This window comes from Taudactylus pleione, unplaced genomic scaffold (genome assembly GCF_031769625.1).
Source record: "Taudactylus pleione unplaced genomic scaffold, aTauple2 ptg000039l, whole genome shotgun sequence".
Classification (NCBI taxonomy): domain Eukaryota; kingdom Metazoa; phylum Chordata; class Amphibia; order Anura; family Myobatrachidae; genus Taudactylus; species Taudactylus pleione.
In genome coordinates this window covers 12,719,081-12,735,198 of record NW_028284441.1, presented here as the reverse complement: position 1 = coordinate 12,735,198, position 16,118 = coordinate 12,719,081, and the positions used below count along the sequence as shown (strand labels likewise).

Below are 16,118 nucleotides of genomic sequence, written 5' to 3'. Positions count from 1 at the left end.
GACTAACCATGGACAAGGAACCATGGACAACTCTGACGTACTATAAGTACAGGTAGACCATTACTAAGACTGATGGCATCACCCTGCTCCTGACTCTCAGCACACCGATCATGTAATCCGCTTTACATAGGCGGGAAGCCAGACATTTGTGGGCTCCATAGTAACATTGAGATTTACAGTATATAACAAACTGGAGATCATTAGTAGTTATACTTACTCCAGAAGCGTGAGAAAGTTTAACAGCTCTTGTGGGGACATTTTGTTCCAGTAACTGATCAGCGAATCTGAAAATAAGAAATGTTTATAATATGTTATGCAGAAAACAGAATATGCCATAGTAAGTGGCGGAACCATCATGTATTAAAGCTATACGAAAATAGTTTTTATTTTTTTTACAATTCCCTGCAATATTTATACAGTAGAAGACTGTTCTAGCTCTATTGCTACTCATTTTAAGGTTACTACAGTAGCATGATTGCACAATAATAAAAAAAATCATAGCTAAAACCCACTCTGTAAATTAGTACAGGTACATCATAATGGAGTTTAAAAATTTTTGACATTGCATGATTATTACAGTACACACTCTAAGGGGTCAATCCAATTGTTTGTGAAAGGTACGCTGTGCCGTTGCCACGGCGTTAAAACACCGGCAACGACACCGCATCTCGCATCCCACGCGGCCCGCTCCGAACCCGGATGTGCATCATTTTGCTCGGAGCCCCATGGGGCTGCAACCATTTTTAAGCAAATTCGGGCTTCCGTCAAGATCGGCTGTTGTCGCAGTGACACGCGCCTGCGAGAGCATCGCAGACAATTGGACTGAGCCCATAGTTGATTATTATTAGCCTTTATTTAGATTTGTGCCACAAGGAGTCAGCAGTTCATTACAAAGCACATAAATAGAAACGGTGCAAACAAAACAAGAAGAAGTGCAAAAGACTTGAAGTACAGCATTACTGCAGAACATGGGACACAAGCTATATAAGTATTGCTGTATATGCAGTAACAATATCCACAACAGCAGCGCTGGCTAAATCCAAGGGATCAGTGCTGTTACTGGCGGTGGGGAGAAGATGATGGTAAAAGTGAGGGTAGGGAAGAGGGTCCTGCTGGCGAGAACTTACAAGAAATATACTCCTCACACTGTCACCCATTGGGTATGTAGTTACCTTGTTAACAGTTAAAATGTCTACAAGCAGACAAGGCACAGCTGTTGAACCTTTGAGATATCGCTGTGCCACTTCTGCTTGTTGACTTTCCATTTGTCCATCTCCCATACAGAACCCATTCCAAATAAAATAGAGTTTTTTGAATGTTACTTAATAATGAATAGGAGGTCTGATTCAGCATTGCACGTACCTGTAAGTGCAATGCTGAACGCAGATTCTTGATTATCTTGAATCTGCGCATGAGCAGAACCCGATCTGCTCAAATACGTTGACAGTTTGCTGCAGTTTGTGTACGGGGAGGAGGCGGTAACGGCCTTCATTATCAAAAATGTAGGCGTGCTGCTGCCATTGGGGGGGAGGGAAGAGGCAGACGGAGATTTCCTGGCCTCTTTTGGGCATCTGCGGTGGCCAGCTTCTCGGAAGCAGATCGGATTAGTAATGCATGCTTACCCTATTACAGCTATAAAAACCCTAAATATTGTTTATTCTTCTATCTTAAAGGTATAGCTTGATTTGAGATATTCTGTGTCCTGATGGGAGAGATGTAGAGGCATTACATCTCACTGCATTGTTGTATGACTAGGAGGAGAAATTCTGGTATGGATCAGAGACCAAATCAGAGATATCATCTACACAGCGAGACCTTACACCTACCACTCCCAACCTGCACATTAGGGACTGATTTCAGGAGCGATGCTACTTGTTCAATCACCAGAGAGAAAATCAGAGGGAGCAACAGGCAGCTTATCAGGGATATGAACAGGAAAAGAGTCTGAACCCAGCAATCGGTGTAATGTAGAAATCTTTATTAAACTTAGCAGCACAAGAATTAAAATGAGTTGGGAATCCTTACCCCTAAGCCGTAGATCAGGGTTTCACACAGCCAGGGCCTTATTCAGTGTCAATTGAGATTTTTTTTTTTTCGTCTCAACTTGTCTTGAGACTGTGAATGATTAGAGGGCAGAGACCTGGGGCAGGATGTACTAAAGGGAAAAATGCGGTAAAGCATTTTTGGGGGATTTACTGTATTACCCATATGTACTAAGCACCGCTTCATCCCGGTGGATAACTCCATCTTTAGGTGGCATTACCCAATAGAAGCCTATAGGCTTCTTTTCAGACGCCTCCTCTGAGACGGATCCTATCGGAAGGACGCCAGAAGCACTTCTGGGTTTTAAACCCGGAAGTACCTCTATCTGGGGACATCACAAAGGACAGCTCTTATTGGGAGAGCTGTCCTTTGCAACATTCTAGGTACATACCGTGGTAATCAACCACGGTATGTAATGCATCGATAATGCGATGCTTAGTACATCACGCCCCTGGACTGAAATGAACGTGTAGTCGTGAAAAAGTGGGTGTGGGTCCCTTCACAGTGGGCGTGCAGTCGCAGCCAAAGTAAGAAAGTTCATGGGCTTGTATTCGCAAATTGAGAATAACATGCTTGCTGAAAAGTCTCAAATGCAGGCTTCTGAAGGGGTTTAACTAGGTTATGCTCTGACCATGGTGTAAAGTTGATAATGATGACTGCGCGCGATTGGACGAACAGAATAAAAACATGGCCATTTAAACTCATAAAACTGCTGCAATAGTGATTTATACTGTAAGCAATTTTACAGTGCAGAGAACACTTGTTTTACACAATGAAAGAATGCTTCATAATATTGATTTGGGTAAGGGGGAGCTTGCACATTATTTATACTAACAGTGAAACCACGCCTCCAGGCACAATCCAGTTTCATCTCAGCCAGGTACAACCAGGGGACGAGTTTGCAGCTAGAGATTTGTGTCTGAGACTGATTAGGACGCAGAGATGCATTTTGACGTATTCTGACGTGAGACTGAGGGGTAATTTATTAAATTGAAATTACGGGTAATCCTCTGAAAACACCCGTTTTCGCAGGATCCCCACAAAATCTAATAATCCCCATAATTTAAGATGGAGGTACTACATCAGATATCTCAGACCTCTGCCACGACCCCTCCTCTTCTGACTGCGAAGCAGCCTCCAAAGATTTCTATGGGGACTGCTAGGCTGTCAGATTTACCAAGCTCTGGAATGCAAAGCATTCTGGAGCTTGGCCCTGGCAGCTATTGCCATCTTCAGCCTATGGACTACTGTAACGCAAATACACGTTAGCATGCACATTAGCCACGGTGGACCCGAACCAGGAAGAACTATAGCGCAAGCTATCACTCTGATTCCAGCTCTTTGCCGGGACTCTGAATAAGGTTCACAGTTAGCAGAGTGCCGTGACATAGTTGCACATGGGTAGTCAAGTATCAAGAACTCAGGAGAGCCCACACGCATCAGGGTGTCAGGACCCAGGTAACAAAAAGTGTCAGTTACACAGGCAATAGAAAGTCATGATAATAGAACTAAGGTAACTTCTGTCTCTACTGAACTCCTACAGAGCTTCTCCTCAGCTCCTCACTAAGCCGTCTGAGCTCACTGCTAAGCTGTACAGACTACGTAATGAGCTGTTACTGGGTGTTCTCATACACATTTTCAACATTGTTGATACAAAATGACAGGGCATGAACACACTGAAATGCCACCTAGGCTGAAGCTACAGCCATCTCTTTCAGGTAGCTTTTCTTCAAATGTTATGTTTCAAGTTGAAAATATTGTGCCTTTATTACGGAGATAAATCTCTGCATCTTATCATTTCTAAGGCTGAGTGACCACCCAATATATTGTACACCTGCACCATGCACTATCCTGGCGTCGGCAGCTGGGTCGCTTATCGGTGCGTGGTAGCGTGCATAGGGCCTGATTACGGATCGCAACTGTGATTGCAATAGCGATTACGCATGCAATCTCACTGCGAAGATATTCTAATGCATTGCGATCACTATGCCGTCGCAGCACTACATAAGGACGCCCATCTTATCTTACACACATCCGTAATGTTTAGCAAGATTGCGAAACCGTCAGTACAATCAAGTTCCATCGCAGCCTCACGCACACTTGCACAAGCGCTGACCTTACTCAGAAATTGCTAACCTCGTCGCACGCTATGAGTACTCAAACTGCGAATGGCATCGCAGTAGATAATTTATGCACGCCCCTGCAAAGGTATTCAAACGCACTGGCACGCCTGCGTTTCGCCGACCGCCCCCTCGATGCATGCACATGCGCAGAACACAACAATCGGACGATTGCCTGTGTAATCCCAGTTGTGATCCTTGCTGAATCAAGCCCATAATGCATACACACTAGACGATCCGGATTATATGTCGGTGCAATGCAGCACATCGTCCGAAAAATCTTCTAGTGTGTACCCAGCATATGGCTAAATGCCATCGGTTTCTAAGTTTGTTTCATCTTTTTATTAGAGTGCCTGTCTCCTCTACAATCTCATTGCAGCTTCACCTCCTTTCCCTTTCTTTAAAACTATATTATTGGTGTATTCGTGTAAACATGTTCAGTGGGGTGATTCAATTGTATTGTAGGCGGCGATAATTAATGGCCATTCGGTGTTGCAATTCAATTGTTCTAGACGCTCATTAATTATCGTGGTCATCACACCCAATTATATCTGGCTTAACCACGTAAAATGGCTAAATCTATATAAAATCCTGATTGGGGTGCCCAAACGGGATCGGTATGAAATACCACCGGCCCCCTGGCCGGCAGTTTGATTCCCGGCAGCACCTGGCCGACAAAAGCAGAGTTCCCGGCAGCGGAAGCCCGACAGCGCTGGAAATCCCGATCGTCGTTAAGGTAAGTATAAACTAATCTAACCTAACCCCCTAACCCTCCTTAGGGGTGCCTAACCCTAACCTCCCCCCCAAGTGCCTAACCCTAATCCCCCCCTATAAGTGCCTAACCCTAACCTCCCCCTCCCCGCTGCCTAAACCTAAGTCCCCCGGGGGGTGCCTAACCCTAAGTCCCCTCCGGGGGTACCTAACCCTAACCCTCCCTCCCCCTAGCCTAACCCTCCCAGGGGGTGCCTAACCCTAAGTCCCTCCCGGGTGCCCTAAACCTAACCCTCCACCCCCGTGGCTGTCCGCTCACGGCGCCCGGCATCCTTTCGAACGGGATGCCGGGCGCCAGTGTCCCGGCGTCGGGAAAATGACAGGCGTCTACAAATAGACACCTGTCATTTAACCCCCGCCGGGATAATGCAGTCGGGAAGCTGGCTGTCGGGATTGCATCCCGCCCAAACTGGTGTTTGGGCACCTTAACCACGGGTTTATTGCACATTTTTAATCGTACCCTCCCTACTCCTAACCATCATGTACAAGGCCCTTTTTAACTTCACAGCTCCCTATATCCCAAACCTCATCTTCTTACACAATCCCTCTCAACCTCTCCGGTCTGTCACCAATGACTGCCGCCTAACCTCCCACCTGATTACCACATTCCACTCCAGAATCCAAGATTTCTCTCATGCTCCCCCCACCACTGGAACGATCACCTTCCATCAGAGAATCCCCCAGCCTGCCTTGCATCAAGCGGGCACTCAAAAACCACCAGTTCATAAAAGCATATCCGTTCCACCACTTTACTATGTCACTACGTAGTCTACCTCACCCTATTGCACCACGTGTGGTGCCCTATGAATAAAGTTTAATAATAATTGCTTTGAGGAATCCTGTGACATCACCAATCTTGTTCTGACAACTAACTTCCAGTGTGCTATCCATCAAATGGCTATGCTCTGACTGATGCCTTCTTATCACCTAAATGGATTTGTCCATTTATGTAGTTCATATATCACCTACAAATACCTGCAATGTACATTAGAATCATTTTATCAACCAAGCATTCCAGATTAATTTCTATTGCTTTATATCTAGATTGTATCTAGACTATACGGTATATAATATTAATATTCACAGAATGACAGCGGTGTAGCAAATATTCATCTTGAGGTATATATTTACATTGTTTGACTTACCGAGTGATGAGTCATTAATTTCTACAGCTGCTGTAAGTCATCAAGTATAGCGAAAAAGATAAATGAAAAGGGGTAGACTAGATGGGCCAAGTGGTTCTTATCTGCTGTCAAATTCTATGTTTCTGTGTTCCTATATCTATACTGTACTGCATGTTTGCTAGAGGAAATTAAACTTGTTTAAAGTTGCAATATATTTTGTTGACACTAGATGGTGCTGGTATACGGATGCTGTGTTTACTGTAAAGATGAAGCAAGTTCTAGAAATGTAAGAAATGTTCCTTGAATGAAAATGATTGTTTAAGATTTCAGTAAGATTCTGCATTATATACAGATTTTAAATTTTCGGTGTAGTACTTCGCTGTAACTTGCGAGCCATGCACTGGCACATGTACTGTAAAACACATTTTGGTGGGTTGCATGCAGGTACGTACGGTCAGGGTATCATACTCCCTGTCATACTCCAGTTTTGATATAAAAACTGTGTTTTTAATACATGTGTGCCTCCCCAGCCATTGACCACACCGCACGTCACTGGTTGCATGACGTGTGAAAGATTGTAACTCTAAACAATTATTTATACCCCTTTCAGACAGACAAACAGAGAAATACACAGGTGTATCAACCCGTGAATTTCCCTGGTCTCAGTCCCAGACCCTAGTACAGAACAGGGTCACGGATCCGGGACTCCGACCCGAATCGGCCCCTTTCACACATAGGGCCTGATTCAGAGCCGCTCACGAGCACACAGCGATCGCAAGCGGCTTGATGTTTGGCCACTGCGCATGCGCGAGCCCCGCTGAGCGACTGAAGTTCAGTCGCTACGGGGCTTGCTATAAGACAGGGTGGCTGTCGATGGTGAGTGACAGCTCGCCCCGTTTTGTAGGTGGGTAGGGGGGGTGGCTGCATAAACGCATGCGTTCCCTTAGGAATGCCTGGCGTTTGTGGGAGGACCTGCTGACATCACTAGTGATGTCAGTAGTGGACTTCCTGCTCTATTAGGGCAGGAAGTCCACTCGGCCTTGCGGCAGCCTAGACCCTACCACAGGGTCTTGTCGCAAGGCCGATAGTTGCAATAATCGCGACGGTCTCGAGGCCGCTCGCACAAGCTGTGGGAGGTCTCCCACAGCTCTGCGAGCGGCAGGAAAAGAAAAAAACGCCCACAGACCCTGCGAGCTGCCAGCGGCAGCGAGCGGGTCTGAATCAGGGCCATAGTCCAGACCAGGGCCGACGCAGGTGCACAGGCAAACACCCGGGATATTTAGGCTATGTATGAAAAGGGCATTAGTTAAAGATACTGGAGTATCTATACTTTTTGGATAAAGAAGAATTCACAAAACGTACACAATAAATGACAATATTTAATTATGTTTCAGCAAAAACAATAATATCATTATTATAAGCAAGAAAGCATGTGTCTGTCTGTCCTTTATGCACAGCCAAAATTCCCCCAAATTTGGCATAAAGGACAGAGAGTCAAACAGACAGACACACTTTTTGGCTTATTATATACATTTTACAGTAAAGGTTAAACTACTATAGCAAACTCCAGGTTGCTATGGGCAACACCACCTCTTCGACTCAGTTACCTGTTTAATAGTTGTCATAAATGTACACAACAGTGACCAGAGACACACAAAGTAAATATAAAACAGAACGGCAATAATGAATGCAATATATACTGAAAAAAAATAAGCTAATAAATATGGGCCAATAAAAGATATAGGGGCCAAAATTTTTTTTTAAAAAATTGCCCAAAATAAACCGCAAACTTGTGTGTTACACATTTGCTTCATCGCCTAGGATATAATTCAGAGATGGATGCGGTGTTGATGTTTGGCCAGCTGAGCGATTACTTGCTACTGCGCATGTATGAGCTGGTGGGGGAGAGCCACGGGAGCTTACTAGGAGGCGGCTTGAAGTGATCGAAAAAAAATATCATCTAATGGTCGTGTTATGGGAGTGTAAAAAAACCGCATACAAAGAATGCAGGGTAAATTGTGATTTGTCAGGATATATTACTTTCTAATTGATTAAAATGTGTCATTTGACCATTTATTTCACAATTAGTTTTCTAACTTTCCCAATGATATAGGGACACACTGCTCCTTACTTTATATGTACTTACAGTAGGCTTTTATTTTGTTTTGTTAACTGCATCATGAATAGAATGAGTGTTATGGTTGTGACACAATGACAATTTCTAAGAAGATATTCAGATACATGTAGCTGAGGTAAAATTTAAAAAAAGCACTATGGGCAAGCCGATTGTATAACTGAGAAAGAAGAATACAAATAAAAAATGATGTGGAACGGTGTTCACAGGACACTGCATTGCTCCCAATCTCATAGGAGAAACATATTTGAACAGGAAGGACTTGCTTCTGAGGTGAGAGTAAAGCTATGCTGCACTGAAGGGGGCAGGGGGATTTAAAATGTGAAGAGAAATTTAGACATGGGAGGGGCGAGTCCCAACTCAAAACTAAATTGCTGTGTAAAAATAATGCTATCCAGCATTTATGGACTACATGCAAAAGCAGCCAGTATTTATCCTGCATGCAAAATAAATAATAAAATAAATGTATTTGCACCCCTTGTATTGCATTATGGTTGGTCCAGGCGCACAGATAATTGCTACTTTTTGCTTTACTCCCACCTCAACATCAGGCCCGTACTGTGGGTAGGAAGGTGGCTGTAGGAACTTACCTTCTGAAAGCACTTTGACAATATACAGATAGCAAATGAGTAGGCTCTTAATCTCGTATGAGTCCAGTCTGCTATAATGGGACACGCTGCTTTTGGTGGAGCTTCTACGCATCTAAAGTGGTCATAACAACAAGGTCAGTATACTGTAGCTCTCGGCAATGGGAGGTCAAACACTGAATAATCTATATAATACTGGGCTATGGTATGTCCTCAGATCAACATGCACAGTGGGAGCTAACTACAGGCACCCTCAACCAACACCCCCCCCCCCACCCCCTGTCCATGGCTTCCACACCACAGTTACAGAGACAAGGAAGTTATGACTGCAGGACAGTGCAGCCCAGGTCCCATATACTATACAGCCTGACACAAACACATCAGTCTACAGTATATGGAAGAATAGACTCCAGGGACAGAATATAACACTGTGTATCCCTGGCACATATAGTCTGAAACAGTTCACATCATTTCTATGGACTAATCTTAGTACAGTCCAAAATCAGACCTACTGTATAATTATCATTTCTTATGAAGCTGATGGAGGGTGCATTATTGAAACTTGCGTATCATGGACTGTTTTAATTGGTATGATAAACACATGTAACTTTCAATATAAACTAAGGGGTCTATGTACTAAGCCTTGGATGGAGAGAAAGTACCAACCAATCGGCTCCTAACTGCCAGGTCACAGGCTGTGTTTGAAAAATGACAGGAGCTGGTTGGCTGGTACTTTATCTCTGTCCACTTTATCTCCATCCAAGGCTTAGTAAATTAAGGCATACCGCTGAGAACCTCTTAAGCCGCGTAACCACTGGCAGATATAAATGAGCGATTGAACGATTACGACAACGTAATCGTTCAATCGCTCATTAATCAGGCACAAATCGTGCACTATAATGTTGGAAGTGACCAGTGATGCACGCTCCCGCTGGTCATTTCCGACATCAATCATCGCCCGAACATGCCGGTCCAAACTGCCGATAACGACAGATTGGCCATGTTCGGGGATGATGGAGGGTGCCTACACTGAACGACGTTCAGTGTAGGCACTGCAGGGGATGGGGAACGATGGTACGATTACGATGTAGTAATCGTACTGTCTTTCCCTAGTTGGCATGTGGATGTGCGCCTTAGCATCTGTTCTGCTAGGATATAATACTTGGAGGACTAACAATACATCACTCTATCGGCACGCGCATGTTGGACCAAGAATGCATAGCATGCAGTCATCGCTGTAAACCCCTGACAAGACAGATGATTTTGTCCATCTCTATGGGCCTGATTCAGAGCTGAACGCTCTGACCAGAGCGCTCGCTCTGAATCAGGGCCCTCCTACCTGAAAATGGAGCGTCCTCTTTGACGCTTGCATAGCTGTGGGTTACCACCCACAGCTTATGCGAGCGTCCATGATGATGGTCGCGATGGTCTTGACCATCGCGACCATCGGGCTTGCGACGGAGACCCTGCGGTAGGGTCTCGCTGCCGCAAGCCCAGGAGTGATTTTGGCTCTATCAGAGCCAAAATCACTCCCACTGACATCACTAGTGATGTCAGTGGGGCCGGCTCCAGATGGTAAGCGTTCCCATGGAAACGCCTCCGTCTGGCAGGCACGCCCCCGGCACGCCCACCAAAGGGGGCGTGCTGTCAATCAACATCGACAGCACGCCCCCTTTGGTGCGAGACCCGGAGCGACAGCTTGGCTGTCGCAGTCCGGGTCTCGCGCATGCGCACGACGGAGCTCCCTCCGTCGTGCGCATGCGCATTGGGGGAACATCGACCCGTTTGCGAGCGTCCTTTGCTCGCGAACGGGTCTGAATGACCCCCTATGTCCCCTCAGCTATCCCATCCCCCATGCCTGCACAGCCTGGAACTCCAGCTCACAATGTTCCCTCCATTTGGTGCTTGAACAAAGATGTCTATTCTGCAACAGTAGACTAAATTTACAGCATACAAAAATGGATCCAGTGATGTGAACATTACATTTTCCCCATTCATACTGGGTTCAGTCATCCCATCTGCATAGATTGAGCCTCGCGAGTCCTCTCTTTTCATGATGCAGCCACTGGAAAACGGAGAGTTGTAACCTTGTGCAAAAATATAGAAAAACAAGTCAATAAGGCATTAAATGGTATTTCTAATAAGGGGCTAGTACCCTATATATCATCAGTAGCTACTTTTATAACTGGTATTAAAACTCATTTATAAATAGCACAATATGCAGAGGCGCCCAGCTTCTTAATTTGCACAAACATGTTTAACTGTCAGCTAAGTACATATCACATTACATGCCCACTTCCCAACATTTGGAACCGGGTGTGTGCATGGACATTTTATTAGAGGAGGGGCTTGTGTGTGGTCTCAAACCCTCTGCCCCCGGTCAGCAACTCATGCACTGTGCCAGAATCTTCTGTGCATGCACATATCTCTGAGTGATATCTCTACCGCACATGTACATATCTCTGAGTGATATCTCTACCGCACATGTACATATCTCTGAGTGATATCTCTACCACACATGTACATATCTCTGAGTGATATCTCTACCGTACATGTACATATCTCTGAGTGATATCTCTACCGCACATGTACATATCTGAGTGATATCTCTACCGCACATGTACATATCTCTGAGTGATATCTCTACCGCACATGTACATATCTCTGAGTGATATCTCTACCGCACATGTACATATCTCTGAGTGATATCTCTACCGTACATGTACATATCTCTGAGTGATATCTCTACCGCACATGTACATATCTCTGAGTGATATCTCTACCGCACATGTACATATCTCTGAGTGATATCTCTACCGCACATGTACATATCTCTGAGTGATATCTCTACCGCACATGTACATATCTCTGAGTGATATCTCTACCGCACATGTACATATCTCCGAGTGATATCTCTACCGCACATGTACATATCTCTGAGTGATATCTCTACCGCACATGTACATATCTCTGAGCGATATCTCTACCGCACATGTACATATCTCTGAGCGATATCTCTACCGCACATGTACATATCTCTGAGTGATATCTCTACCGCACATGTACATATCTCTGAGTGATATCTCTACCGCACATGTACATATCTCTGAGTGATATCTCTACCGCACATGTACATATCTCTGAGTGATATCTCTACCGCACATGTACATATCTCTGAGTGATATCTCTACCGTACATGTACATATCTCTGAGTGATATCTCTACCGCACATGTACATATCTCTGAGTGATATCTCTACCGCACATGTACATATCTCCGAGTGATATCTCTACCGCACATGTACATATCTCCGAGTGATATCTCTACCGCACATGTACATATCTCCGAGTGATATCTCTACCGCACATGTACATATCTCCGAGTGATATCTCTACCGCACATGTACATATCTCCGAGTGATATCTCTACCGCACATGTACATATCTCTGAGTGATATCTCTACCGCACATGTACATATCTCTGAGTGATATCTCTACCGCACATGTACATATCTCTGAGTGATATCTCTACCGCACATGTACATATCTCTGAGTGATATCTCTACCGCACATGTACATATCTCTGAGTGATATCTCTACCGCACATGTACATATCTCTGAGTGATATCTCTACCGCACATGTACATATCTCTGAGTGATATCTCTACCGCACATGTACATATCTCTGAGTGATATCTCTACCGCACATGTACATATCTCTGAGTGATATCTCTACCGCACATGTACATATCTCTGAGTGATATCTCTACCGCACATGTACAAATCTCTGAGTGATATCTCTACCGCACATGTACATATCTCTGAGTGATATCTCTACCGTACATGTACATATCTCTGAGTGATATCTCTACCGCACATGTACATATCTCTGAGTGATATCTCTACCGCACATGTAAATATCTCCGAGTGATATCTCTACCGCACATGTACATATCTCCGAGTGATATCTCTACCGCACATGTACATATCTCTGAGTGATATCTCTACCGCACATGTACATATCTCTGAGTGATATCTCTACCGCACATGTACATATCTCTGAGTGATATCTCTACCGCACATGTACATATCTCTGAGTGATATCTCTACCGCATATGTACATATCTCTGAGTGATATCTCTACCGCACATGTACATATCTCTGAGTGATATCTCTACCGCACATGTACATATCTCTGAGTGATATCTCTACCGCACATGTACATATCTCTGAGTGATATCTCTACCGCACATGTACATATCTCTGAGTGATATCTCTACCGCACATGTACATATCTCTGAGTGATATCTCTACCACATATGTACATATCTCTGAGTGATATCTCTACCGCACATGTACATATCTCCGAGTGATATCTCTACCGCACATGTACATATCTCCGAGTGATATCTCTACCGCACATGTACATATCTCCGAGTGATATCTCTACCGCACATGTACATATCTCTGAGTGATATCTCTACCGCACATGTACATATCTCTGAGTGATATCTCTACCGCACATGTACATATCTCTGAGTGATATCTCTACCGCACATGTACATATCTCTGAGTGATATCTCTACCGCACATGTACATATCTCTGAGTGATATCTCTACCGCACATGTACATATCTCTGAGTGATATCTCTACCGCACATGTACATATCTCTGAGTGATATCTCTACCGCACATGTACATATCTCTGAGTGATATCTCTACCGCACATGTACATATCTCTGAGTTATATCTCTACCACACATGTACATATCTCTGAGTGATATCTCTACCGCACATGTACATATCTCTGAGTGATATCTCTACCGCACATGTACATATCTCTGAGTGATATCTCTACCGCACATGTACATATCTCTGAGTGATATCTCTACCGCACATGTACATATCTCTGAGTGATATCTCTACCGCACATGTACATATCTCTGAGTGATATCTCTACCGCACATGTACATATCTCTGAGTGATATCTCTACCGCACATGTACATATCTCTGAGTGATATCTCTACCGCACATGTACATATCTCTGAGTGATATCTCTACCGCATATGTACATATCTCCGAGTGATATCTCTACCGCACATGTACATATCTCCGAGTGATATCTCTACCGCACATGTACATATCTCCGAGTGATATCTCTACCGCACATGTACATATCTCTGAGTGATATCTCTACCGCACATGTACATATCTCTGAGTGATATCTCTACCGCACATGTACATATCTGAGTGATATCTCTACCGCACATGTACATATCTGAGTGATATCTCTACCGCACATGTACATATCTCTGAGTGATATCTCTACCGCACATGTACATATCTCTGAGTGATATCTCTACCGCACATGTACATATCTCTGATTGATATCTCTACCGCACATGTACATATCTCTGAGTGATATCTCTACCGTACATGTACATATCTCTGAGTGATATCTCTACCGCACATGTACATATCTCTGAGTGATATCTCTACCGCACATGTACATATCTCTGAGTGATATCTCTACCGCACATGTACATATCTCTGAGTGATATCTCTACCGCACATGTACATATCTCTGAGTGATATCTCTACCGCACATGTACATATCTCCGAGTGATATCTCTACCGCACATGTACATATCTCTGAGTGATATCTCTACCGCACATGTACATATCTCTGAGCGATATCTCTACCGCACATGTACATATCTCTGAGCGATATCTCTACCGCACATGTACATATCTCTGAGTGATATCTCTACCGCACATGTACATATCTCTGAGTGATATCTCTACCGTACATGTACATATCTCTGAGTGATATCTCTACCGCACATGTACATATCTCTGAGTGATATCTCTACCGCACATGTACATATCTCCGAGTGATATCTCTACCGCACATGTACATATCTCCGAGTGATATCTCTACCGCACATGTACATATCTCCGAGTGATATCTCTACCGCACATGTACATATCTCTGAGTGATATCTCTACCGCACATGTACATATCTCTGAGTGATATCTCTACCGCACATGTACATATCTCTGAGTGATATCTCTACCGCACATGTACATATCTCTGAGTGATATCTCTACCGCACATGTACATATCTCTGAGTGATATCTCTACCGCACATGTACATATCTCTGAGTGATATCTCTACCGCACATGTACATATCTCTGAGTGATATCTCTACCGCACATGTACATATCTCCGAGTGATATCTCTACCGCACATGTACATATCTCCGAGTGATATCTCTACCGCACATGTACATATCTCTGAGTGATATCTCTACCGCACATGTACATATCTCTGAGTGATATCTCTACCGCACATGTACATATCTCTGAGTGATATCTCTACCGCACATGTACATATCTCTGAGTGATATCTCTACCGCACATGTACATATCTCTGAGTGATATCTCTACCGTACATGTACATATCTCTGAGTGATATCTCTACCGCACATGTACATATCTCTGAGTGATATCTCTACCGCACATGTACATATCTCCGAGTGATATCTCTACCGCACATGTACATATCTCCGAGTGATATCTCTACCGCACATGTACATATCTCTGAGTGATATCTCTACCGCACATGTACATATCTCTGAGTGATATCTCTACCGCACATGTACATATCTCTGAGTGATATCTCTACCGCACATGTACATATCTCTGAGTGATATCTCTACCGCACATGTACATATCTCTGAGTGATATCTCTACCGCACATGTACATATCTCTGAGTGATATCTCTACCGCACATGTACATATCTTTGAGTGATATCTCTACCGCACATGTACATATCTCTGAGTGATATCTCTACCGCACATGTACATATCTCTGAGTGATATCTCTACCTCATATGTACATATCTCTGAGTGATATCTCTACCGCATATGTACATATCTCTGAGTGATATCTCTACCGCACATGTACATATCTCTGAGTGATATCTCTACCGCACATGTACATATCTCTGAGTGATATCTCTACCGCACATGTACATATCTCTGAGTGATATCTCTACCGCACATGTACATATCTCTGAGTGATATCTCTACCGCACATGTACATATCTCTGAGTGATATCTCTACCGCACATGTACATATCTCTGAGTGATATCTCTACCGCATATGTACATATCTCCGAGTGATATCTCTACCGCACATGTACATATCTCCGAGTGATATCTCTACCGCACATGTACATATCTCCGAGTGATATCTCTACCACACATGTACATATCTCTGAGTGATATCTCTACCGCACATGTACATATCTCTGAGTGATATCTCTACCACA

General features: G+C 43.9%; 1 protein-coding gene across 1 annotated transcript in view; it reads right to left on the bottom strand.

Annotated features, from left to right (window-relative positions):
- Nucleotides 1-16,118, bottom strand: part of DOCK11 (dedicator of cytokinesis 11) — a 362,537-nt gene that overhangs the window by 182,093 nt on the left and 164,326 nt on the right. The window contains exons 35-37 of the mRNA XM_088453072.1: nucleotides 10,763-10,866; nucleotides 8,783-8,894; nucleotides 218-284 (exon numbers count right to left, since the gene is read on the bottom strand). Coding sequence (XP_088309198.1) covers nucleotides 218-284; nucleotides 8,783-8,894; nucleotides 10,763-10,866 — 283 coding nt within the window. The remainder of the gene's footprint in view (nucleotides 1-217; nucleotides 285-8,782; nucleotides 8,895-10,762; nucleotides 10,867-16,118) is intronic.